This window comes from Rhinatrema bivittatum, chromosome 13 (assembly GCF_901001135.1).
Source record: "Rhinatrema bivittatum chromosome 13, aRhiBiv1.1, whole genome shotgun sequence".
NCBI classification, from domain to species: domain Eukaryota; kingdom Metazoa; phylum Chordata; class Amphibia; order Gymnophiona; family Rhinatrematidae; genus Rhinatrema; species Rhinatrema bivittatum.
Window position 1 is genome coordinate 25,677,032 of NC_042627.1, and position 27,853 is coordinate 25,704,884.

General features: G+C 45.9%; 1 protein-coding gene across 1 annotated transcript in view; it reads right to left on the minus strand.

The window, feature by feature from the left end:
- Nucleotides 1-27,853, minus strand: part of IREB2 (iron responsive element binding protein 2) — a 110,336-nt gene extending 82,483 nt beyond the window's left edge. The window contains exons 1-4 of the mRNA XM_029574493.1: nt 27,598-27,853; nt 26,959-27,040; nt 15,983-16,072; nt 13,845-14,010 (exon numbers count right to left, since the gene is read on the minus strand). Of these exons, the coding sequence (XP_029430353.1) occupies nt 13,845-14,010; nt 15,983-16,072; nt 26,959-27,040; nt 27,598-27,720 (461 nt within the window). The 5' untranslated portion in view covers nt 27,721-27,853. The remainder of the gene's footprint in view (nt 1-13,844; nt 14,011-15,982; nt 16,073-26,958; nt 27,041-27,597) is intronic.

Consider the following 27,853-nt stretch of genomic DNA (forward strand, 5'->3'; position numbering starts at 1 on the left):
CCGCACCAGCAGGTGGAGACAGAGCAAGATTTGACAGGCTCTGCCATATATACCAGGGTGCCACCCACAGCCTGCCAGTATTACGTCATGTCAAAGCAGAATGAACCCCAACTATCACTAACTATATACAGGAAATTCAGCCGGGAAACCCTTGAGTCACTCCCCACCAAGAAGGAACAGACCCAGACAAGCGTGAAGGACCGAAAGAATCAGCTCAACAGAGCCAATGAATTCAGAGCAAATTTTGGAATAGTGGAATCTCCGAACTTACACAACAGTGGGTGGGACTCTAGACTGATCCTTGGTACTACAGGTACGAAAATTAATGGAGGTAAGACCTAATTTTCTTTTCTCTGTATGTACCGGATCAGTCCAGACTCCTGGGATGTACCAGAGCTCACTACACAGGGTGGGAAATGGAGAGGCCTGCTCTCAACACGCCTGCTCCAAAATTGCCCTCCCTGGAGTCCTGTACATCCAGACAATAGTGACGTTCGAATGTGTGCAACGACTTCCAAGTCTCTGCCCTACAGATCTCTAGCGGAGAGATCTGCTGGCATTCCGCCCAGGAAGCCTCCTGGGAACGAGTGGAGTGTGCCTTCAGCCCCAAAGGCAAGGGTCGACCAGCCAAAAGGTATGCCAAATTTATGGCTTCCTTCAACCACTGCAAAATGGTACTCTTGGATGCCATATTACCCTTCTTAGGATCCTTCCAGAGTACAAAAAGGTGATCCGAAATTTGAAAACTATTAGTGATTTCCAGATAGCGCAGGAGAGCCCGCCATAAATCCAACTCTCTCAACTCCTTGGACAGTTGATCCGACCCATCGGTATGCAAAAACGCTGGCAACTCCACCGACTGGTTCAGGTGAAAGGAGGAAACCACTTTATGTAAGAATGAAGGAACCGTCCGAAAAATAATCCCTGACTCAGAAATATGCAAGAAAGGTTCCCTACAGGACAAGGCCTGAAGTTCGGAAACTCTCCTGGCCGAAGTGATCACCACCAAGAACGTGACCTTCAGCGTAAGATCCTTCAGAGAAGTCCTCTTCAGAGGCTCAAACGGGGGTGCGCACAAAGCTTTGAGCACCACATTAAGGTTCCAGGAAGGACAGGGGGCACGTAAGGGTGGACGCAAATGCTTTGCCCCCTTCAGGAAACATACAATATCAGGATGAGATGCCAGGGTTCTCCCTTCCACCGTGCCCCATAGACAACAGAGGGCTGCCACCTGAACTCATAACGAACTACAAGACAGGCCTTTGGCCAGCCCGTCCTGGAGAAAAGCTAAGATATCTGGAACAGCCGCACGGATAACACACCATGACTCGAACACCTTCCAGACCCGAATATAGGACACGGAGGTAGAAGTTTTGCGTGACTGGAGTAGGGTGGACACCACCGCATCCGAATAACCTTTGCCTCTCAGATAGCGCCTCTCAAAAGCCATGCCACTAGACAAAAGTGATCTACCTGATCGAAACAGACTGGTCCCTGATGGCCATAGAAGCTCCTCTGCGCCGGGAGGCACAGAGGAGCTTCTATGGCCAGGTTGACTAGGTCTGCAAACCACAGCAGACGAGGCCACTCAGGAGCCACCATGATAACTTCCGCAGGGTGGTTCTCCATGCGACGAAGAAATTTGCCTATCAGGGGCCAAGGCGGAAAAACATACAGGAGGATCAACGTCTGCCAGGGCAGGGCCAAGGCGTCCACCCCTTCCACTCCCGGTTCCCTGCGCCGGGCAAAGAAGCGCGGAGCCTTGGTGTTCTGAAAGGTTGCCATTAGATCCATGGCCGGCTGCCCCCACCTGTCACATATGAGCTGGAAGGTGCTGTCCGTCAGTTCCCATTCTCCGGGGTCGAGGTGATGTCTGCTCAGAAAGTCCGCGTGGACGTTGTCTATCCCTGCAATGTGGGACGCGGTTATGTTGAAAAGATGCTGCTCCGCCCACTGAAAAAGAAGATGAGCTTCCAACGCCACCGGGCGACTTCGGGTCCCCTCCTGACGGTTGATGTAAGCCACCGTAGTTGCATTGTCCGACAGGACCCTGACTGCTTTTCCCTGAACTAGAGGGAGGAAGCCCCTCAGCGCCAAATGTACTGCTCTGGTCTCCAGGTGATTGAGTTGCGCTGGTCAATCAGTCGCGGACCAGCGTCCCTGCACTGACTGGCCCAGACACACCGCTCCCCAACCGGAGAGGCTCGTGTCTGTGGTGAGGATCGTCCAATCCGGAGCTAAAATCGAAACCCCCTTGAGGAGATTGTCAGAGTGTAACCAATAACCCAGACTGGACCTTGTCATAGCCGGCAGAGGCAACGGGAGATGGAACTGCTCCGAGACGGGACTCCAGCGGGAAAGCAACGCCGATTGTAAGGGGCGCATATGCGCGAAGGCCCACGGGACCAATTCTAGGGTGGAAGCCATGGAACCAATCAACTGCAGATAGTCCCACACCGTCGGCAGCTGCATCTGTAACAGGGCCAAGACCTGCCCTCGTAATTTGCGACAACGGTCTACTGACAGGAAGACCTTGCCGAGCCACGTGTCTAATAACGCTCCCAAAAATTCCAGAGACTGAGAGGGATTGAGATGACTCTTGACCGTGTTGACCACCCAGCCGAGGGAGTGCAACAGTTGCAGTACCCACTGGATCGCTGAGCGACAGAGTTCCTCGGATCAACCAATCGTCCAGATACGGGTGCACTAGGAGGCCCTCTTGCCGTAACTATGCTGCCACCACCACCATTATCTTGGTGAAAGTCCTGGGGGCCGTCGCAAGCCCGAATGGTAATGCTTGAAATTGGTAATGCTGTCCCAACACAAAGAACCTGAGGTACTTCTGGTGATCCTTCCGAATTCTGATGTGAAGGTACTCCTCAGAGAGGTCCAGAGAGGCCAGAAATTCTCCCGGCCTCACCAACGTAATCACGGACCTCAGGGTCTCCATACGAAAGCGTGGAATCCACACAGACAGCGGTTGACCTCCTTTAGATCGAGGATGGGCCGAAAGGAGCCCTTTTTCTTTGGCACGACGAAGTATATGGAGTAGTGTCCTCTTCGTTGCTCCAAGGTGGGAACTGGAACAATGGCCCCAGATCTAGTAACTGGACCAGCGTCTGATGAACCGCTTCTCGCTTGTCTGCATGCCCGTACGGGGACGGAAAGAACCTCGGCCTGGGCCGTCGAGCAAAATCTAAGGCGTAGCCGTGTCTTATCACTGAGAGCACCCACTGGTCTGTCGTGATCGCGGTCCAAGCCTCGTAAGAGAGAGATAGCCTTCCCCCCTATCTTTAGCACCGAGGGATGGACCGGCAGGCCATCATTGTGCCGACTTACCACCAGGCATAGAGGAGGCGGGCGCAGGTCTGCCAAAACACTGCCCCGAAAGGAGGTCAAGGGTGTACTAGAAAAAGGGGCCCAAGACCTACGGTTGCTCCTAAATCTAGAGCGGGAAGAGAAGGACCCCATTGGCCGTGACCTGTCCTCCGGCAGGCGATATCCTTTATTCTCGCCCAGTAATTGTATCATGTCGTCCAATTCCGTGCCGAAAAGCAGTTTTCCCTTAAAGGGTAAGGAGCCCAGGCTAGACTTGGAGGCTCCATCCGCTGACCAGTTCCGTAGCCACAAGAGGCGCCGAGCTGAGACGGCTAACACCATGGAGCACGCCGAAGTTCTAAGGAGATCATGTAGTACATCTGCGCTATATGCGACTACTGCCTCTAGACGCCCGGCCTGTCTGGCTTCTTCCTCTGACAGGCCCTCATTGGCGAGCAGTTGCTGCACCCAACGCAGACTTGCCCGTAGGGCAAAGTTACTGCAGATCGCCGCCCGGGCCCCCAGGGCGGAAACCTCGAAAATCTTCTTCAATTGGATTTCCAACTTGTGATTCTGCACATCCTTCAATGCCGTGGTGCCTGTGACTGGAATCGCCGTTCTCTGTCACCACTGCATCCACTTTCGGAACCCACAACATTTCCAGAGCCTCCTCTGGCAAGGGATAGAGCTTATCCATGGCCTTCGAAACCTTCAGGCCTAGGTCTGGCATGTCCCATTCATGAAATAGAAGGTCCGATGAGAAGTGAAACGGAAGAGTGGTAGGGGGGTCACTCAAACCCAGTAATACTGGAGCCCAGCCTAGACTCCACTGGCGAGGTATCAATCCCCAATTCCCCCAAGATAGCAGGAATAAGGGGGGGCAACTCTTCCCGTCGGAAGAGGCGTAAGACCCTCGGGTTGTCTCCCTCAGACGTCTGACTTGGCTGTGCTGACCCCTGTGCAGGTGTTCCATCACCCTCTGCCCCTCTCGGGGGTGGAGAGGGGGCTCCATGAACCTCGGGGTCTGTGTCCTCCCTGGGGGGGGGGGGGGGGGGGGGGGGGAAGGGCCCGAAGGGGGGGGGGGGGGGGGTCGCTTGGCTTTGGAGGCTCCCTCCTTCTCGCTCGATGGTCTAGGCTCCCCCGTCGCAGGAGGGACCCCTGATGAGGAGAGCGTCGCTTACCGGCTTTGTGAGCCTTAAAGGCCCTATGCATGGTGAGAAACTCAGAAGAGAAAGAGGAGGCTGAATCCTCTGTATCTGTGGTGTCCGTGTCGGGTCCCTTCCACACCCCCCCCCCCCCCCCCGCCGCAACCGGGGACTCTGGCCACGAAACCGGGCGTTGGGGGGGGGAGGAAATTACGGGCCCCATCCATTATTGACACAGCTACACTGAGCGCCAGCAAAATGGCGGGTTTTCCCGTGCTTCGCACGGCTGGCCTGTAAAACAGCGGGGAGGGTTCCCCGATCATGTGCCGAGAAACCAGTACCCCCCCGAAAGGCCCCCCCAACAATCCCCCGCCTCCGGGGATGCAGGCTGAACACAGCCCATCCTGCGAGAGGCACGCGCTAGCACAGGGGTGGACACTTCTGGTCCTCGAGGGCCACAAACCAGTCTGGTTTTCAGGATATCCCTAATGAATATGCATGAGAAAGATTTGCATGCACTCTGCCTCAGTTGTATGCAAATCTATGTCATGCATATTCATTAGGATATCCTAAAACAGACAGGTTTGTGGCCCTCGAGGACTGGAATTGCCCACCCCTGCGCTAGCAGAGCCGCAGGCCGTGCCTCGTAGCATGCCGGCTCTGTCTAGAATAGCTGAAAACGCGCGCCCAGCTGAAATATAACCTCGCGGGAAGGGAGGCAGAGGAGAGAGAAGAGACACCACCATGTAAGGCCAGAGAATCGCAGAAAAAAGACAAAGGCTTTTTTTTTTTTGTACCTCCGGAGCTGTCCCTCGATAAGTGCTGGATCGGTCCCACAGGGGTGAGTGAGCCAGGCTCCCCGGTATCACCCCTGCTGGGCTTGGACAGCGGGCCCTCGACCCCTTGCCTCAGCAAACTGCTCTACCAGGGGGGGATGGTCCCCTCGGGACCTGCCAAAACCCCTGGGAACTAAGGACCTATCTTCTCAAAAATCAGTTTATTTTTTTAATAACTTAAACCAAGGAAGGAAGCAAACAAGACCAACAAGTCCCTGACTATCCTCTCTAAAACCTTTGTCTAATCTTCTCAGGCTGTGGGATCTGCACCTGGACCAGCTGCTGGAGACAGAGAAATACTGGCAGGCTGTGGGTGGCACCCTGGTATATATGGCAGAGCCTGTCAAATCTTGCTCTGTCTCCACCTGCTGATGCGGAGGCTAAACCCAGGAGTCTGGACTGATCCGGTACGTACAGGGAAGTAATCATTAACTACCATCATCTGTCCACATTAATTTTGTGTGTTTATATTAATTTTTTCTTTTTCTGCAGTGCTCTGAAACATTATTTATAATCAAAACAAATTAAAAGTACAAATCAGTTAGAGAGTGAAACTTTTCATTGATGTAAATGAATCCATCGATGTTTACTGCTGTCGATGGATAGGATACGAGTGGACCACGGGAAACAGTGAGTCATCTACTTGTTCAACATTCCCTGAGGAAGGACGGGGAGTCTGAAACATGGCCACGTAGGGAGGAAAATATGCTGTTTTGTTGTTGGATTCATTTAAATGCGCTGAAAGATTAAATTTACATCAATGAAAAGTTTCACTCTCTTCTGATTTGTGCTTTTAATTCACTTTGATTATAAATAATGTTTCAGAGCACTGCAGAAAAAGAAAAAATTAATATAAACACAAAAAGTTTATGTGGATGGAAGATGGTAGTTAATGATTACATATACAGCAGATACATTGCCATGGTGTAATGTACTAGTATGAAACTGCCTCCTTCCTTAAATATTTAAAACTTGTGGAAATGTTCTCATAAGTTTATGATGTTAAGCAGGTGAAATATACATGGCAGCAACGGTGTGCAAGCCGAGTTAAGTTTGTTTAAACATTTGGAGTTGGTGGGTGATTTTCTCTGTAGATTTGGAAGCATTCATTTAATCACCCAGTCGTGGTTTATTGATTTTTGATGTTTTACCCTCCCATACAGGCCATGTTTGTGAAGTAATGTTGAAATTGAACAATTAACATTTTCCCCAGTCTCAGCTAGAGTCCTCAGCAGTTCTTTAAAGCAATCTTAGACCTCATGGTGATCTTCTGCAGCGGTTTCCTTAACCCCATGGCTACAAACTTTGCCATGATCAGGCCATCCCTCCAATGTCTTGTATTTTTTTAAGCAGCAGAATGTGAAAACTTTTACAAGGCACTAATATACATTCAACTCATAGGTATGACCTCCCAAAAGGGAAAATCTTTGCCAGGTCAGTGTCAATCCTAGTCATTGGTCACCAAAATGTTTTAGGCAGTCATACACATACACAGAGGAACCTGCAAGGACACATTCTAAGTATTTTCAATAGTCACACCTGAATAGATACTTCTTTTCTAGTGGCTGGGTGTGTATACAGTACCATTAAGCAGTACATTACCATTAAGCAGATAATATATACAAGAAAAATGCAACACAAACACGTTGGTTTCACTGAATTACTGCTTTAAAGTGTGACTTGATGCAAACATTTAATTTAATTTTTGATTTATAGTCTACCTTTTGTGATGGGTTAGTCACTTCAAATGGAAAAATTACTTGATAATTTTGTTTTCCTTAGTGAAGACAGACGTACTCAGGACCAATGGGTTATATGCTCCCCTGCTAGCTGGAGACGAGGTCAGGTTTCAAAGCTGACATCACCTCAGACACACCCCTGCAGTGACCTTAGCACTTCAGTATTCTCTTCAAAAGCCATTGTGGACATACTATTGAAAAACTTGACTAAAAACGGATAATCATAACTGTACTCAACCAAACATAAGAGCTGAATCCCAGCAAGATTACAGATGCCCTGATCTAGGGATTGGGCGATGGCTTACCAGTAACCTCTTGGAATCCATATTCACCTCATGGGCGATTCCTTGGTACCATTTTTTGGGCAGACATGGGCGGGATGCTGAGTCCATCTGTCTACACTAAGGAAAACAAAATTATCAGATAAGTAATTTCTCCATTTCCTAGCCTGTAACCAGATGGCCTCAGGATCAATGGGATTTTCAAAAGCTACTCCTGATTGGGGTGGGAGGCTGCCCGTGGTCCAGTTAGCACCACCTTTGCAAAGGCTGCATCCTCTCAGGCCTGAACGTCCAGGCGATAGAACCTGGAAAAGGCATGCAAGGAGGAGCACGTCGCCACTTGGTAGATGTTGACGGGAGACAGCAGTTTAGCTTCTGCCCAGGATATTGCCTGAGCCCTAATGAAATGAGCTTTAACTTGAAAGGGTAATGGTTTTCCTGCCTCTACATAAGCTCCTGTGACCACCTCCTTAATCCAGCGAGCTATGGTAGCCTACAAAGCTGGTTCACCTTGTTTCCTTCCACCGTGAAGAACAAACAAGCAGTCCTTCTTGCACACTGGTTCTGCAAGTTTCAGATACCACACTAAAAGCCTGACTTTTAAATGGTGGAGGAGGCAGTAATCTTCCATATCCTTATGTCTATCTAGGGATGGCAATGAAATGGACTGATTCATATGAAACTCCGAAATTACCTTGGGCAAGAAGGCTAGAATGGTATGAAGTTGTAACACTCCTGGGATCATCCAGAGGAATGGTTTCTTACACAATGCCTGTAGTTCAGAGATGCGACGAGCCGAGCATATCGCCACCAGGAACACCATTTTCAGGGTTAACAGGCATAGAGACACACTGCACAACTGCCGAAAGGAAGGCCCTGCCATAAGCTCCAAAACTAGATTAAGATTCCACAAAGGAACCGGCCACTGTAGGGGTGGCCAGAGGTGCTTTACACCTTTAAGAAAACAGGTCATGTCCGGATGCACCAACAGATGGGTTCTGTTCAACTCGCCTCTGAAACAGGAGAGCGCCGCTACCTGGACCTTCAAGGAGTTAAGGGACAACCCTTTATTCAAACCGTCCTGTAAAAATTCCAGAACCAGAAGGATTTTGGCCGTCCAAGGGGAGACATCACGTTCCTCGCACCAGGCCTCAAATACTCTCCAGACATTGAGAATTTCTGCATGTGGTGCAGGGTGGTAATTACTGCCGCCGAATATCCCTGCTTCATGAGGTGAGCCCTCTCAAGGGCCAAACCGTAAGACAAAAATTGAGTCAGATCCTCGAAGGACTGGATCTTGCTAGAGCAGTTCCCTGTGCGGTGGGAGGTACAAAGGGGTCTCCATTAGAAGCCTCCGCATGTCTGCATACCATGGGCATCTGGGCCAATCCAGAGCCACTAGAAGGACTAATCCTCTGTGGTGCTCGATCTACAAATGACCCTGCCCAGCAGGGGCCACAGAAGGAAGGCGTATAGTAAGTCCTGTTCTGGCCAGGTCTGAACAAGGGTATTGATCCCGAGGAATCGCAGATCTATTCTGCAACTGAAGAATCGGGAAACTTTTGCATTGTGAGATGCAGCCAGCAGGTTGATGGACGGGAGGCCACAGTGATCTAACAGCAGCTGGATAAGTGCAAGGTGATGCATATAGGGAAAAATAACCCATGCTACAATTACACAACGTTGGGTTCCATATTAGGTGCCATAGTGGATAACACATTGAAATCGTCGGTACAGTGTGCTGCGGCAGTCAAAAAAGCAAACAGAATGTTGGGAATTATTAGAAAGGGAATGGTGAATAAAACGGAAAATGTCATAATGCCTCTGTTTCGCTCCATGGTGAGACCGCACCTTGAATACCGTGTACAATTCTGGTTGCCGCATCTCAAAAAAGATATAATTGCGATGGAGAAGGTACAGAGAAGGGCTACCAAAATGATAAGGGGAATGGAACAACTCCCCTATGAGGAAAGACTAAAAAGGTTAGGACTTTTCAGCTTGGAGAAGAGACGACTGAGGGGGGATATGATAGAGGTGTTTAAAATCATGAGAGGTCTAGAACGGGTAGATGTGAATCGGTTATTTACTCTTTTGGATAGTAGAAAGACTAGGGGGCACTCCATGAAGTTAGCATGGGGCACATTTAAAACTAATCGGAGAAAGTTCTTTTTTACTCAACGCACAATTAAACTCTGGAATTTGTTGCCAGAGGATGTGGTTAGTGCAGTTAGTATAGCTGTGTTTAAAAAAGGATTGGACAAGTTCTTGGAGGAGAAATCCATTACCTGCTATTAAGTTCACTTAGAGAATAGCCACAGCCATTAGCAATGGTAACATGGAATAGACTTAGTTTTTGGGTACTTGCCAGGTTCTTATGGCCTGGATTGGCCACTGTTGGAAACAGGATGCTGGGCTTGATGGACCCTTGGTCTGACCCAGTATGGCATTTTCTTATGTTCTTATGTAGACTCTGCCCGACAACGCCCATTCTCCTGGATCCAGACTCTCCCTGCTTAGAAAGTCTGCTCTGACGTTGTCTTTTCCTGCAAAGCGGGAGGCCGAGATCATCTGTAGATTCAATTCCGCCCATTCCATAAGGATATCTCAGGAGACACTTGCTGGCTCTTGGTTCCTCCCTGGCGGTTGATGTAGGCTACCACTGTTGCATTATCAGACATCACGCCTGACCCTGGAGCAAGTGGCTGAACTGTAGACACGCCAACCTGACTGCTCGGGCTTTCAGGCGATTTATGTTGCAGTGCATCTCTTCCTTGGTCCAATGTCCCTGGGCCGTCAGTTCCTGACAATGAGCTCTCCAACCTTGGAAGCTCACATCTGTTGTGAGAACTAGCTAGTTCGGAGGGGACAGACTTACACCCTTGCCCAGGTGAGCTTCCTGTAACCACCACTGGAGCCGAGAACATACTTTCATCAGTAGGTGGAGGTGAATCGAATAGTTTTAAGATAGCGGGTTCCAAAGTGACAGCAAGGAGCGTTAGAGTGGATGCATGTATGCCCTCGTCCATGGTACTACCTCCAGGGTTGACTCCATCAAACCAAGGACCTGAAGATCGCTCCACATCTTGGGGCGTATCGCGTTAGTCAACAGATGCACTTGGAACATCAACTTCCTTATTCGCCAGGGGGAGAGGAAGACCTTGTTCTGTTTGGTGTTGAACTGGTCTTCCAGATATTCTAAGGACTGGGAGGGCTTGAGACTGCTTTTGTCCATGTTCACGATCCAGGCAAGCTCCTGAAGCAGGGACATCACCCTGCTGGTTACCTGTAGACTCTCTAACGACTTCACCCAGATACACCAATCGTCCAAGTATGGGTGCACCAGGATCCCTTCTTTCCTCAGTGCCACCACCATGCCCACCGTAATTTTGGAAAATTTTCTGGGGGTGGTGGCCAGGCCGAAGGTAGGCCTCAGAGAGGACCAGTGATGTTAAGTACTCTCCCAGTTGTATGGCCATTATGACAGAGCACAGAGTTTCCATGTGAAAATGAAGTACTCGTAGATGCTCTTGAGGTCCAGGATGGGGGCGAAAGGAACCAGTCTGCTTGGATATGATGAAATAGATGGAATAACGCCCTGTATTTTCCTGGGGCATAGGTACTGGAATTACAGCCCTCAACTTGAGGAGCCTTATCAAGGTAGATTCCACTACCAGTTTCTTGTGCTGGGAGTGGCACAGGCACATCATGAATACGTTTTGAGGAGCGCTGCAAAACCCCAGCGCGTATCCTTCTTGTATGATATTCAGTATCCATTTGTCAGAAGTGATCTCGACCTAACACTGGTAGAAGAGGGATAGTCGACCCCCTATCTCCTTGTTCTGCGGATGGGTTGACAAAACTTCATTGGGGAGTTCGTGCCGAATCTGAAAACGAACCAGCACCTCTCTTGGGTTGTCGACTCCGAAAGGACTGAGACCTTCCTGAGGACCGAGTCATCTGAAATGTCAAGTTCCTGTAAGGCCGAAAGTATTGCGAGCCCCTGGACCGACTCCTCATAGGCGAGGGGTGCCATAAACTCTTTTTATCATCTTCCGGTAGCCGAGGCACTGGAGATTCACCTCACTCACTGGCCAGCTTTTCCAATTTGCTTCAGAATAGGAGAGATCCCTTAAAGGGCATCTCTGTGAGGTTTGCCTTAGAGGTCGCATTCACTGACCAATTTTGCAGCCATAGCTGTCTTCTGGCCGCTACCATTGAGGCCACTCCTCTAGCCGAGGTACGGACAAGGTTTATTTATTTATTTATTTATTTATTTTTTTATACCGAAGTTCTTGTGGGAATTACAAATCACTCCGGTTTACATAAAGGTTAGAGCTCAAGTCAGCTAAAAAGGCAAGGGGCTCCACAGCCTCTCTGGAATGCGCCCCTGTTATCTGCCTCTCTCGAAAGAGAGAAGCAGGCACAAGAGAGCCACCAGGGCACAACAGGAAGTAATCTGTAGTGTCAAGGCTTGTTTAAGGATGAACTCTATCCGCCTATCATGTGCATCCTTTAAGATCACTCCCCCCCCTCCACTGGAATAGTTGTTCACTTCAAAACGGCGCAGACCAGAGCATTCACTTTAGGGAAACGCAGGCATTCTCTCACCACTGATTCCAGTGGGTATAGAGCTTCCAATGCTCGACCACCTTTAAAACTAGCTTCCGGGGTATCCCATTCTAGGTCAATCAACTCCTGGATGGCTTCCAGCATAAAAAAATAGCAAGAGGCTTTCCAGAGACATCAGGATGGGATTCTTCTTTGGTTCTGTCATAGGGTCCGCGCCAGGAACTCCCAGAGCCTTCAGGGTCTGGTAAACCAGGGCCGGCAATTCATCTCTATGGAAAAAATGTAATATGGTCTGATATGGCTCCAAGCCTGGAGGGATTTCCCCATCTTCCAAGGAATCTGGATCCCCTTCCTTCGTCTGTGGGGTCTGGGTCCCCGCCAAGGATACCCTTTGTGAGACTAGGCATGTCTCAAGGCCTGCCGATAGCACTGTAAGAGGAAGGCTTTCCCGGCTGGGGTTCGGCCTGGACAGGGGCAGGTGTAACAGAATGCACCTGTATGAAGACTTGGAAGTCCTTGACAAAATTCCACCCAAGAAAAGGCTGCCAGGTCCATGCCTAGCCCAGGAGGTACTGAGCTAGGTGCTGCTGAATTTCCTTCTCCCATGGCAGAGCCCACTCTGGGATTACTCAGATCCAGGGTGCTACCGGTTAAGTTCGTGGCTGACCCATCCTCTAAATGGGAGGAGCCAGGCTTAGCAAAGTTCTGGGAGGCCAGCTCTCCCTGGGCCTCCTCACAGTGCTGACATATGTAAGAATAAAGGTCAGACTGCGTAGCCCTATGGCAAGCAGCACAAAGGGAATGGCGCTTATGTTTCTTTGCTGCTGAAGCCAATAGGAACGGGAACTACGTGCTCAGCTGGCTAGTGCTTGAAAACATGTGCGCACAGAAGTACGCAGTGATGTGCCTCATACGCCCGTTACCTAAACTCTGCACCTAAGGAGGAGTGTGCACGTTACGCACACAGCATGCGTACCGAAGCTCTATGGTGGGTAACTGAGACACAAAACGGCGTGCAAGATGGCGCCACTGTGGCCTACCACGCGATGTGCCCACAGAGCCTGAAGCGGTACCTAGCCAATCGGGGGGCTGCTCAACCCGCTCAGAAGCCCACTTCCCCTTACCCCAACGGGATCAGGAACATCGTTGGAAAGGTGCCCTGAGCAAAGAGACCGGAGGAAGACTTACCGAAGCCCCTCCAACATCTCTGAAACGGAAGGAATCCTCTCTTTACTTACCTGGGCTTAGAGCTTACCGGCTGAGTACTGAGACTGTCTCTGGCTGCAGGGGGAGAGGGCTTTGGCCATCACTGCTGCCCTCAGCTTCCTGCACCTGCTGCAGCAATAAAGTCCACGCCGGGAACCAGCCACCGGACCAAGGCACACATCTGAGGGATCTTGGAAATCACCTCAGGAATTCTCAACTGGGGGAGGGACCTTTAGGTATCACAGCAGGAGAGAGGGGCTCAATCTTTCTCCAATTTAAAAGTAAAATTTCTTCTTCTAAAGAGTATGGTGATCCTGATAGGGAAAGCACGTCTAGTATCTCTGTCTCCTAGCAGATGTAAAGGGCTGAGGTCACTGCAGGGGTGTATCTAAGGTGACAACAGCTTTGAAACCTGACTTCATCTCCATCTGCAAGCAGGGGAGCATATAACCCACTGGTCCTAAAGTCCATCTGGCTACATGATAGGTAAGTGGATTAAGTATTTTCCTGTCCCCAGAGGGCTTACAACCGAAGACCTCAGAATGGGAGAAAAGCTTTCATAAATCAGGCCCCTAGGTTTGTTCCTGAGGCAAATGAGGATGAAGTGACTTGCCCAAGGGTCACAAAGTGTCAGCAGCATTTGAACCTTGGTTTCCCTAGTTCGCAACCTACCACTAGACTACTACTTCACTCAACATGAGGAAATGCAAATTTGTTTAAAAAAAAAAAAAAAAGTTACGTATCACTTACGTGAAATCTTGAAGAAGAACCCGAGCAGGTAAGAAGGGCACTTCAACCAGAGTTTGCTTTGTTTTCCAGTGTAAAATATTCATAGCATCTTGCTTTTTTACTAGGAAGCCATCACAATTACGAACAGCAGCTTCTAACAGTACCCGTATACAGTATGGCAGGCTTTCTGGTTAAGAACAAATTAAGGAACCAATTAAACAAGATATCACAGCCCAGATTTTTTTTTTAAAACTAGAAAACGCACTATTTGGGTAATGGGCATACCAAGATTTACCAATTAAGGTACTCAGCCTAAAACTAATCATTACAAATGTAGCAATTAAAATAAAAGGCACAAGAAAACTCGGAACCACCACAACAGAACATAATGAATACATTCTTGCTTGAATATTTTAACACAAAGCACAGCGGTAAGGGCAGGTGGGGGATAGCAGATAGAAAACAAATCAGAGTGCTTGAATGTTTGTTCAGTCATATTAAAGGGCTAAAGAAGGAAAAATACAAGCCAATAGGCAGTGTGGAAGTATGGCTACATTAGGCTTCCAAGAAGGCTGATGTAACCTACATGGAGTGGATATGGTTACAACCCTAACAGAAGCAGTACAATTGCATCAGGCTTTCAAGAATGCCGAGTTAGCCTGCATGGAATGACCATGGTTGTAACCCTAATATCCATGAACAAGGGTAGCCAGATGTTTCAGATAACATCATGACTAGTTTTGGCAACTGTCTGGAAACTTACAAAACTTGGTGGTAAGATATGGGGAAATTAAATATGGGACTAGTAAGAACCAACAAGAAAGACGGGACCTGAAATAGCTTATGGAAGGAGATGGTCAGATGTGGAGGCACTGGTAGGAATGGGGTTGAAAGGATAGGTAAAAGACAGATAGGGAGCTGATGGTTGATTTAAGTATGGGAATTTATATGCTCATCTACCCAATATGGTAGAGAACTAAAGAGGAAGACAACTGTGGGGACTGGATAAGCTGCTTGGTCCTTATCTGCTATGTAATACATCTAAATCCAACAATCAATACCAGCATAATCACTCTGTGCTTTTCAGTTGCAGAGCAGAAGTTTTGCACCTTGACTTTTTTTTTTCTTGCCAAATAAATTTTCCATCAAATGATCAGAGACAGAACACAAAAGAACTCAACTTGTTTGTCCTTGTACTACCACTACGAAAAAAACAAACATTCTAAAGGGATGGTAGCTAAATGATAAACCACAGACTGCAAACTCCCAGGCAAAAAATTATCTGAACTATTCCTCAAATTGACACCACCAAATGAATGGGCTCCACACTACACCTCAGAGGAAATGTCTATTGAAACTCAGGTTCCAGATGAAAGGTTACAAATGGGAACCTTACAGAAGGATCTAATCAAAAGACTGTTCAAGCCCAATGCCCGGTGAAGCCTTGGTAAGGGGTCGATTTTAAAAGGAGTGCATGCGCACATGGATGCGCCAATTTTATAGCATGCGCACACATATTATAAGATCTGACGGCCTTAAAATTTGCACGCACATGTGCGGGTGGCCTGCGACTCGCCCACTCAGGGAGCTGGAATTTTACAAAGCAAAGTGTGGCAACACAATCAGGTCTCCCCCAGGTCCCTCCCAGTCCGCTCCAATTAAGAAGCGGACTGGGAGGGAACTTTCCTATATCTAACTCTATCCTTCCTCCCTCTTCCCCTCTCCTCCCCACCCCCTAAACCTACCCTTATCCCTAATTTTTTTTATTTTAATACTTACTGCTCCTACAGTGCAGAAATAATCTGCCGGCTGGCACGCACTTCCCCAGGACAGCAGCTAATGGCGCTGACCCAGCCTGCCCCACCCAGACCATGCCCCCCGGCCGCCCCTTTTCCCTCAGCCGCCACTTCTGCACAAGGCCCGGTCATGCATGTAAACTGCGAAATTTACATGCATAGCTCTTTTAAAACCCAGGCTTAAATACAGTAAAATTATTTACCTGCTTAGGCAAAAAGGTCCTATGGGTTTGTCCTTATGACAGCTGCAGCAGTGTAAAAAGCTTGAATGTGCACATTCATTTACCCTCTTTGTCTAAAGCAAAATGCTAACTGATGATGTGAAATGGTCACAATAGCTTTCCATAAACAAAATCCGCTTACCATACTGGGAACCTCCAAGTTTCGGTACATTGAAGAATTTCTTTTCTGGATTGTCTTTCAGTGTTTCTACTAAATACTGGAAAAAGCATCCTGGAAAACAGTTCAGACCACTAGTAAATGCTCTATTTATTACTGCTTTGTTTCTAAAACAGATTTTTTTTTCCCCTGAAGACATAGAAATTCTATGCAAAGAAAACATTCTCCAAATCTTAAGGATGATTGCCTTGGGTGACTTAGGTCTCTTCCTGGTCATAAATGGGACGATAAGCTTTTGTGAAAGCTGATCCCTTTAAGATCCTTGCGCTCTATGAGGCATCCTCTCTCTGTAACAGTCATTTGTCATCACTGTTTCATGGTACATATTTATATGGGAAACCTGGGCATTCATAAATCATTTCCAGTATGAGGGTTTGTTTAGTATGGATGTTGCTTATTATTGGCCACTCTATTTTATGCATAGTATGTAAAAGAAAAAAATAATGTATATACTGTTCTGTAATTTCTTTTTCATGCCAATAATTTTTTTTTTTTTTAATAAATAATTTCTATAAAATGGCTGAAACCCAGTGGCTCTGAACCTGTGCCTCCTAATGGAGATGAGACCTTTAAAATATTTAAGTCAAGTCTTTTAAAGATACCAGTTTTCAGTACTTTGACATGTGGCATTTCAACACCTCCTCCATACTGTTTTTACAAATCCTTTTCAAGCTATATATATGCAATATAAACAAATCCATATCCAATATGCACAGCCTGCATTCTCCTCCCCAAATAGGGAATTTTAGCTTCATTTGACTGAGGACTCTGGCAGTCCTGATAGCTTGTATTCTTATTAAGATTTATAAAAAGGTATCATTTCTACCCAATTACTTATTTTTGTTTAATTAAATATCCTAGATGAACAGGTTAACTACAGATATGATTAAAAACGTGATGTTTAACACTTGTACAGAAACTTTTCTAAAATTGTACTGAAGTGAGATTGTCTATGGATTTTTATAATATGAAACTTTTAAAACTGTCCTAATACCTTAAAGCATAAAATCTTTCACACTTGCTAAAACAGCAATTTCTTCTTTAAATATTGTCATACTTTCTGTACAATACTAAATAAATTAGCATTGAAAATCACCATTTCTTTGCCTCAGAAAGGGCCTGGATTCTCACCAAGCTGCACTAGTTCACACACTTATGCATGAGACTTAGTGGAAGAAAATATTCTCTCAGGACCCAGTAGAGGAAAAAAAAATATATATATATCCCACCTCCCACCCATGCACACATTCCCCAGCTCATTTTCACCACCTCCCCTCCTGAGCCCCCGCTCACAGTTCCAATGCTCCTAATCCACGGAGCTCAATCATTTTGAGCTACATAGTGCCTGTGCTCTTGGGCTTCTCAGCTCTCAATGTGAGAACAGCAACAAGAATGCGTAGTGCGGCTCTCAGCAAGTCTAAGCCACGCAGCACCTGTATATTCACAAGCGGATTGTGATAAATTGCAGGAAGACCTTGAGAGACTGGAAAATTGAGCATCCAAATGGCAGATGAAATTTAATGTGGATAAGTGCAAGGTGATGCATATAGGGAAAAATAACCCTTGCTGTAGTTACACGATGTTAGGTTCCATATTAGGAGCTACCACCCAGGAAAAAGATATAGACGACATAGTGGATAACACATTGAAATCGTCGGTTCAGTGTGCTGCGGCAGTCAAAAAAGCAAACAGGATGTTGGGAATTATTAGGGAATGGTGAATAAAACGGAAAATGTCATAATGCCTCTGTATCGCTCCATGGTGAGACCGCACCTTGAATACTGTGTACAATTCTGGTCGCAACATCTCAATTGCTTGATGGACCCTTGGTCTGATCCAGTATAGCATGTTCTTATGTTGCTCTCACAAAGACTGGAAAGCACAAGAGTTCAGATACTGCACAGTTCAGCCACACTGAGCTGAGCAAAGCAAGAGCATCAAGAATGGGGCAGAGACCCAGTCACTGGCGTGCTGCTACCTAATACTTAACTGCAACCCTAAATTTGAAAACCAGTGAACAAATTAGGCAGCCAAAGGGTTTAGTTTCAATCTTTTTCAATTATGATGCCGAAGAGCTGTTCCTATGCTGAAGAGATATGCATAATGCTATCCTCCTAAGCTATGGCAAACAAATCCAAATGCACAAGTTTATATCTTTCATATCTGTGAGCACTAGCAAATTAAGGGGCTGATGCAATATCATGTGCATAAAAACGTGCATCCAAACCGGGCTCCCATGTTTTCAATGCATGCACATCCACAGCCCCTGGGCACCCGATGCAATATGTAAATGAGTGACTATGTTAACAGGCACGTGCTAGGGAAAAATGGTGCATACCAAACGCTCAATGCATCGGGCACCCAGAATTACGACGAGCGTGCATCCGTTCAAAGCTCTGCGGAGGGTCTAGAGCCCTAGTCATTGCCCAGCTTTATTTTAAAATGCTCTATATTTATGCCCTGAAGAACCTCTAAAATGATGAGTTTTCTGAACCAAAGGGGAGAACAAAACCATAGAATTTATCATTCAAGCCCAGCGAATGTGCATCTCAAATCAATGCTCTACCCAGCTTTTACATTGCAAGCTGTAGAATAGAGTATAGCAATGGTACAGAGTAGGAGGAACCACATAGGACAGTAATTTTTCCCAGTTTCTCTGGAGCAATCGACTCATGGTTTGCCTTAATGCCAGCTCCAGGGCTGGCGTTAAGTTTGCCTCCATAAAGGAGTATGCATTGGATGCCAGGGGTTTTGCTGCATTGGGGATAATAGCTAATCTACATGGCATTTACATATGATGAGCATTTTTAGCAATGCATATTTTGGTCGCGCTAATCCCCTTAATGCATTTGGTGTTAGCATAGCCTGCCCAAAATGCGTGTTGACTTGTGCCCTAGGCTGAGCACACTTTATTGCATCGGCCCCTAAGAATTTAGGGATTGCATTAAGAAACGTAAGTTCCGGGGCTATGTTTGCTTGCTACTACTAAGGTTCTTTCAGTATATACGCAAGCATGTGTTGAAAGCAGGCGTAGCTTCCTCATATTGGGGTAAAAGTGAGATTTGCTTATGTTGGATTCTTGTTGCTGAATTCAGTATGAATAAGAACTAGAATGGCATGACCCCAAACTTTCGCTTTGACGCTGGTCAGAAAGCAACTTGCACAGAATTATGTGAAGTTGATAGAATTTTCTTGGATGGTAATTGTAGTTTCAAAAATAACTGCAGATCCCTTGGGAAGAACAGAGAAACCACAGCCAGGTTTTTGTTGGGTTTTGTTTTTTGGGGGTTTTTTTTAGAAACATGGACAACAGAAAGACAGTTTGGCCCAAATTACTTTAGCTATATAAATTCCCACCACTCCCTTGGAGAACCCCTGAATTCAGATACTGTTTTTGTCTCCACCATCTCCACTGGGAAGTTGTTCCATACTTCCACTACTCTCTCTGTACAGAAATATTTCCTATTCTCTTTCACCCTCATCCCATAAACCCTTGTTTTGGAGCCTCCTTTCCACTGAAAGAAGTCCACCTCCTGTGCATGGAAACCTTGAGGTATTTAAATGTCTCTAGCATCTCCTCTCTCTCACCTTTCCTCTAGGGCAGAGCTTTCCAAAGTGTGTGTCGTGACACATTAGTGTGTCGCCTGCAGTGTGCAGGTGTGTCGCCCGGTTCACAGGGCCGGCGGAAGCAGGAAACTACAGCAGGTAGATCGGCGGGGCCGTGGTGGAGCTTACCTCACCACGGTCCAAAGAAAAGAGTCATGTCTAAATGTGCAGGTGCTGCTCCTCCTTCCTGCCTGCGCAGCCCCGGAAGAAAAACGTTGCTGGGGCCGCGAGGGCTGGAAGGAGGAGGAGCATCTGCTGCGTACAGAAGAGGAGCATTAGTGGGCCGCTGCGGATCCCATGTCGCGGCAGCCCGAGAAGAGGAGGAAACCCGATAGCGGGGCCGCCTCGGATCCCACATCACGGCGGCCCAAGAAGAGGAGGAAACCCGATAGCAGGGCTGCTGCAGATCCCATGTTGCGGTGGCCCGAGAAGAGGAGAAAACCCGATGCGGATGCCACGTCACGGCCAGAGATCAGGGCCGCTGGAGAGCATGCCACCATGGCCCGAAGAAAAAGGTCACGTCTAAACGTGCAGGTGCTCCTCCTCCTTCCTGTCCACGTGGCCCCGGAAGAAAAATGTTGCCAGAGCCGCGTGGGCAGGAAGGAGGAGGAGCATCAGCCACGTGCAGAAGAGGAGCAGCGTTGCTGCAGCGGGCTGAGAAGAGGACGACACCCGGTAGCAGGGCCGCCACCGTGGATCGGCCCGAGAAGATCAGGGCCGCTGCAGAGCCCATCCTGCAACGACCCGTGAAGAGGAGGCCCAGAGATAAGAGAGAGGTTGAGGGCCAATAAGAGTGTGTGTATGAGATGAGTTGAGAGACTGTGTGTGGGAGTGAGGACCTGAATGTTTGCAGAGACAGCATGTGAGAGCCTGTGTGTGTGAGAGAGACAGCATGTGACAGTGAGAACCTGAGCAAGACAGCCTGTGGGAGTGAGAGAGAGCGAGCCTGGGTGTGTGAGAGTCAGACAGCATGTGCAAGAGAGAGACTGTGTGTATGAATGATTGTATGAGAGAGAGCATGTGAGAATGAGAGCCTGTGTGTGTGTGAGAGAAAGCATGTGAGAATGAGAACCTGACTGTGTGTTTGAGGGAAGATAGATGGAGAGAAAAGAAATAGAAAAAAAGATAATATGAAAGGAATTGGCAAAAAAAATCAGAAAGGGAAGGTGGAACAAAAAAGCCTGTGACCAACCCATTAGAAAACTAAGATCAGACAGCAAAGGTAAAAAAAAAAAAAAATTACTTTTTACCGATTGGCACATGTAATCTTTGGTAATGGTGCAAGAGTAGCATGTTCTCTATGCGGATCTCACAATGTATGAGATCAACATGGAGGAAGTGGAAACCCACGGGGCCTGCACAGAGTAGGCAGCAGAATGGGCTTCAGTGCCAGTAGCAGCAATCAGCGCCTCCCCAATAGCCATGCGGCATCAGTGACAGTGGCAGCAGAGGAATAAGAGAGGCTCTGAGGTTGCTGGCAAAAGAGAGGGGTCTGCCTTTAGTGTGTGCATGTGTATGAATGGGAGTCTGCCTGGGGGTGTATGTGTGTGAATGCATAGGTGCCTGACTGAGGGTGTGTCTGTGTATGAGAATGTATGGGTGTCTTCCTGGGGTTTGTATGTGTGAGAATAGATGCCTGCCTGCGTATGGTGTATGTGTGTGTGAGAATGAATTGGTGCCTGCCTGGGGGTCTGTGTGTGTGAGAATGAATGTGTGCATGCCTGGGGGATGGTATGAAAATGAATGGGAGCCTGCCTGGGGGTCAGTTTCAGTGTGTGAGAATGACTGGGAGCTTGCCTGGGTGTGTGTGTTTGTGAGGGAGCCAGAGAGAGTGAGAGCATGAGTGTGTATGAGAAAATCCAGGGGAGTAAGTTTGTGTGTTGGGGGGGGGGGGGGGGGGTGTGTGCAGGGGGAGAGAGTGTCTTAGAGCCTGAGAGAGCGAGAGGTTATGGTGGGTATAAGAGCATGAATGTGTATGTATGTGACACTGTATATGTGAGAGAGAGAGAGAGAAACCTCCTAATCTTTGACAATATCAGAGTGACTGGAAATCAAGAGCTCCCACGTATGGACAGCAGGGGCTTTTTAAAATCCTTATTAGTTTTAATTATTGGGTGTTATTTGATATATGTGCTGCTTTGAAATATTTTATTGGTGTTTGTAAAAAATGTATATAATTTTAATTAGAAATTCTATTTATCAGTAATTTTAAAATACTCTTATTAGTATGGTTTTACTATTATAACTGATGCTTTATGTTTCTTGATTTTATTTGCTTTATGAGGAATGGTGGTTCTGTTTTTCCATTGTTAATACACAGAGTCTGGCTTCTTGGGGTTTCCATGTCAGTTTTTGTCTAATTTGTGCTCCTTTATTCTGTATTTGGTGAGGGTCTGTCTCTGCTCTGTTTGTGTAACCATGATGAGAGATTCTGCTAGCATAGGGATCTATAGCAATCTGGTTTGTTTTGTTTCCTCAGTAGGTGGTGTATTGGTATTCTAGAACCCAGTGTAATATTTATCCTTGCTTTTTCTCAGGTAGGGTTATTGTTGTTTGAGTCCTTGGTGTTATTACTGTTATGTTACAATGGGATTGCAGTATAGATTTTGAGTGTCTATTTTTGCAGGGTTTTGTGTTAGTTCACAATGTGCCTGGCAGAGGAAGGTGTTTGTGCTGCTGTTACTGTGAAGTGACACCAGAATTTGAAAATATCTTTTAGTATGATGAGCTGTAAGGGAAACATCCAAGATCCATTGTTTGGGGAATTTCAGTGGATGCACAGAGTTACAGAACTGGAGGTGCAGGATTTATATTGACATTCTGTCCCTTCCTATAAATTCCAGCTTCACTCTCATAGCCATATAGAATTAGTTGAATGAGGCGATCAAATAATTTTATAGGGTGAAACTGGCCAGCTTTTTAAAGTTACGCAGAATACCCTTTGGACTTTTTTATTAACACCAAATATTCAAAAGCTGTGTTCATCCCATCAAGCTCATATATCTCATTAAAGAGGTAAACTGAATAACACAATAACTTTGTTTTATTATTGTTACTCATAAATTATAACAATAACATTAATCTTGGAATACTATATATATTTAATATAAATGAAAGGTTTTCACAAGATAGGTTGTGTCGTGAAACATTTTATTATGTATATATTTAAGGAAAAATACATAAATTGTTGAAATACATTTCATTCATTTAACTTTTAACCTCTGGTTTGCTAGTAGACTGAATTACTGTGTCCCGAAATTATGTGAGTCTAAAAAGTGTGTCACCAACATGAAAAGTTTGGAAAGCTCTGCTCTAGGGTGTACATGTTTAGATCTTTGAGTCTATCCCCATATGCTTTAGACCGAATACCACCAATCATTCTTTTCACCTCTCTCTCCGGATAACCTAGCTAACTTTCGTCCAATAGCAAATCTCCCTTTCATAGATAAGATACTTGAAAGAATTGTAAATCATCAACTATCCGAATTCTTAGACAACAACATTCTAGCCACAACGCAATTTGGCTTCCGTAAATCCAGAAGCACTGAATCCCTTTTAATATCTGACAGACAACATTCTTTTCAGCCTAGAGAAAAAACAACCATGCCTTCTCATACTCATCAATCTATCAGCGGCATTCGACACTGTAAACCATGAGATCCTCCTTAACCGACTGGCAGAGATTGGAATCAAAAACACAGCTCTCAACTGGTTTAGATCCTTCCTTCGAGATAGGTTTTACAAAGTTAAGATCAACCACAAAGAGTCCCAGCCTATCAGCTCAACACTAGGCATCCCTCAAGGTTCCTCCTTATCTCCGACCCTATTCAACATTTACTTGCTACCTCTCTGTAACCTACTATCTAATTTGAATCTAACCCACTACATATATGCGGACGATGTCCAAATTCTTATTCCAATAACCAAATCACTGCAAGAAACCCTCCATTTTTGGAATTCCTGCTTCCTCTCCATTTCCAATCTTCTTGAGGACCTCTGCCTAATAATTCTCAAGGCCAACAAAACCGAATTCCTCCTCATCACCCAAGATGGCAACTTCCAGCTCTCTAATACTCATCCAGTGGCAACCCCCATGTTATCTCCTCTGGTCAAAAACCTAGGAGTATTCATAGACAACCAACTGAATCTCAAAAGCTTTATTAACAACACAGTGAAAGAATGTTTCTTCAAACTTCAAGTCCTAAAAAGACTTAGACCCCTACTCCACCCCCAGGATTTCAGATCAGTTTTGCAAGCAATCATATTCTCTAAAATTGATTACTGTAATTCTTTTTTACTCGGTCTCCCAGCTATCTCCCTAAGACCTCTACAAATGCTACAAAATGTCACTGCGAGGATCCTAACTAAAGCAAAAAAAAAAAAAAGGGCCCACATCACTCCAATCCTAAAGAATCTCCATTGGCTTCCTATAAAATATAGAATACTCTACAAATCTCTTGTAACCATACACAAAGCTATCTACAAAACCTCACACCTCGATCTCAGAATCCCACTGCAGCTACATTCATCATCCCGCCCACTGAGATCAGCACAAAAAGGCTCACTAAAAGCCCCCTCAATCAAAATATCCTCAAACAAGAGAGCCTTCTCCACAGCCGGCCCCAAACAATGGAACTCTCTCCCTTCAGACCTTAGGCTTGAACAATGCCCAATAAACTTCAAAAAGACTCAAAACCTGGCTTTTCACCCAAGCGTACGCCTGATTCGACTTCTCTAACATTATCCCGTCTGGTTCAACACACCATGTGTCCCACTACACTACATAATAATCCCAGAAACAAATTCAATCTCCTCTTGCCCAAGACAGACTCCGTGTTACATGACCGATCCTAATTGCTAGAATGTTAGATTTCAGTAAGTTAAAACGTTGTTTCTCATAATGTTCTATGCAATTTAATTTAATTTATTTAATTTTCTCCCAGTTCTCACTGCCTTGTTCTATGTAAGACATTCGTGTTACGTCATCCCAAAGTTAAATGTAAACCGAAGTGATTGATAACATTGTTACCAGAACCTCGGTATATAAAAAATGTTAAATAAATAAATCATTTTAGTAGCCACCCTTTGGATCAACTCCAAACAAATTATATCCTTTTGAAGGTGTAGTCTACAGAATTGTACACAGTACTCCAAATGAGGCTCATCAGGGACCTAGAGAGGGGCAATATCACTTTCCTTTTTCTGCTGACTATTCCTCTCTCTATGCAGCCAAGCATCTTTTTGGCTTTTGCCCTCACTTTATCCACCTGTTTGGCCACTTTAATATCAGATACAATTGCCCCCAAATCTGCTGCTCTTTCATGATTAGAAGGATTTCACCTCCAATACGATACCACTCCCTCGGGTTTTTGTATCATAAATGCATTACTCTGTAATTGTTAGCATTAAATCTAAGCTGCAAAACCCTAGACCATTCTTCAAGCTTCGCCAGATCCCTCTTAATGTTTTCTATACCTTCCTGGCTGTCCACACTACTGTAGATTTTGGTATTATCAGTACAAAGACAAACCTTTCCCAACAATCTTTCTGCTATGTCGCTCAAGAAAATATTGAAAAGAACAGGTCCAAGGAGCAATCCCTGAGGCACACTGCTAGTGATATCCTCCTTCCTCAGAGAAAACTTCATTTACCACTTCCCTTTGTTGCCTCTTACTCAACCAGTTTCCAAACAGTCAGTCACTAAGTTCTATACCAAGGGCATTCAATTTATAAGTCTCCAATGCAGAACTGTGTCAAAGGCCCTACTGAAATCCAAGTGTTCACCCTTTATCCAACTATCTGGTCACCCAATCAAAGAAATTGATTAGATTAATCCGACAAGACTTTACATCTAGTAAAACCATGCTGCCTCAGATCTTGCAAACCCATTAGAGTCCAAAAACGGCATTTTCCTCTGTTTTAGCATGATTCCATTAATTTGTTCACAACAGAAAAACTAAGCAGCCTGTAGTTCCTAGCCTCCTCAATTCTTTTATGAATAGGAACCACGTCTGCCTATTTCCAGTCCCCTGGAACTACTCCTAAATGTAAAGCAGCATTGAAAAGGTCAGCCTACAGAGCTCAAAGACATTTTTTCTAAGTTCCCTTAAAACCATTGGATATATCCCACCCAGCCCCATCACCTTATCTACTTTAAGTATATAGTTAACTGCTCACAAACACAGTTACAAAAATTGACAAAGGTTACCTCACTTCCAATCTTAGTTGTGTTCATTTTATGTGGTCCTGCTCCTGGCCCTTCCACAGGGAACAGAAATACTTGTTAAGCAGTTTTACTGTTTCCTCATCAGCCTGAATTTATTCCTTCCCTTAACCTCTGAGTAACTCAATGCCACTTTTGCACTTCCTTCTACCACTAACATATCTAAAAAAAAAGGTATTGACCCTGTTTTACCATATTTGCTATTTTTTCTTTTATTTGAATGTTTGCATTCATGATTACTTTCCCAGTTTCTCTTAACTTTTCCAGATATTGTCACCTTCTGCGATCTCTTGTTTATGAACGCCAACCTTGTCTCTTTTACCTTTTTAGCTACTTCTTTAGAAAACCATAGTGGCCCTTTGTTCCTTTTTCCTTTATTTACTTTCCTAACAAAAAGGTTACCTGCCCTTCTATCTTTTAGTTTTGCCCACTGCTTTTCTATGTCTCCTAGATTTTCCCATCCAGTTAATTACTCCTTAAGATACCCCCCCCCCCCCCCCCCCCCCACACACACACACACACACTCTTTAAGAAAGTTAGTTTTCCTTAAGTCTAGGACCCTTGCCATCATCTCTTGCACCCTAACATTGAACCACACCATCATAGCAATTTTGTGAATAACCTCCATTAAATCTCTATTTCTTCTGTCTGTGAATATTACACCAATCTTTGTTAATCATATTGTAGGGTCAAGACTTTCACCATAATTTGCTTAAAAATTCCTTTATTGGTTAGTAACAATCCACTGCAGAATTCTGGGATATGACTACCTTTGAACATTCCAAAGAGACTGCAATAAAAAGTTACATAATTAATTTGGTGAAAATAAAGTGGTTTGATTTCCATTATATGCAAAACCTCAACAACCAATGGGCTGGTCCAATATTAACTGTTCTCTTATGATTAAAAGAAAAATTTATAGTTAAAAATTCTAATAACTGTATGCAAATAACGGTATTAAACCATATCCAGATAAGAATGACAGTAAGAAACTGCATAAGACATGCTTGGTATGAATTTATTCTCAAAAGTTATGACAAATTTCATAAATATTTAAGTATTTCAGAAAACACACCATAAATATTTATATACAAAGTATAGCAATTATTACCTCTCTCTTCCTCTTGACACTCAGTCGGGACGCAAGAAGACACTGTTACATCAGTGTTACCAGCAACGTCTTCGTCAGGAAACTATAATTATGACAAATTGCATATCAATCGTCCTTGTACATTTCTCTCTCAGCATTTACCAAAGTAACATGACAGCAGGTAGAATACATAAAACACAACAAAAGGCTAGAGTTAGATGTATTATATATATCTTACTACTTCTACTGTGTTTCTTCCTCCTTTTGAAAGCTGTCATACTGCTCTAGCAGCGGCACCAACATTACCATCCAGGCCTTCCACCCCCGAGACGGCGTCACCTAGGCTTCTGAAGTCCGAGAGCTGTCGGGTGTGCAGTGAACGGCAGCCACAAGATGCCATTATTAAATAACCTTCTTATTACGTGGCGTAGAAGACGCAGACGTCCCCGACTACCCACCAAGTGCCCAAGCCAGGCCTAGGGCGTCAGAGTCCGGCTTTGTTTACCCGCAGACTCCAGCTGGTGGTACCACGTCTTCAGCGAGGGCAAGCAAACGCCTCTTTCTGCTGGTACCGAGCGCAAGGGAACGGACGGCATTAGAGAGGCAACAACAAAGTAAACCAGGCCTTCAGCACCACCTGCTCCCCTTTCCGTCTCTTACCTGGCCGGAGCCGGGAAACAGGAGAGGCGTCGCACCCGCCGTCCTCGCATCCCCACCTGCGGTTCCTTCTTCCGGCTGCGAGCAGAGAATCTTCTCCTTGGCTCTGGCAGCCTCCGCCGCCATCTTATGCCGACGGAGCCGCAGCAACTGTGACTGAAAACAAAACCTCCTCCAGCCCCCAGAACTCTCCACCGCTCACTGCGCTAGCACAGCACAGTACAGTAGTCTCCCCTTCCCCGCCAGTACGCATGCGCCC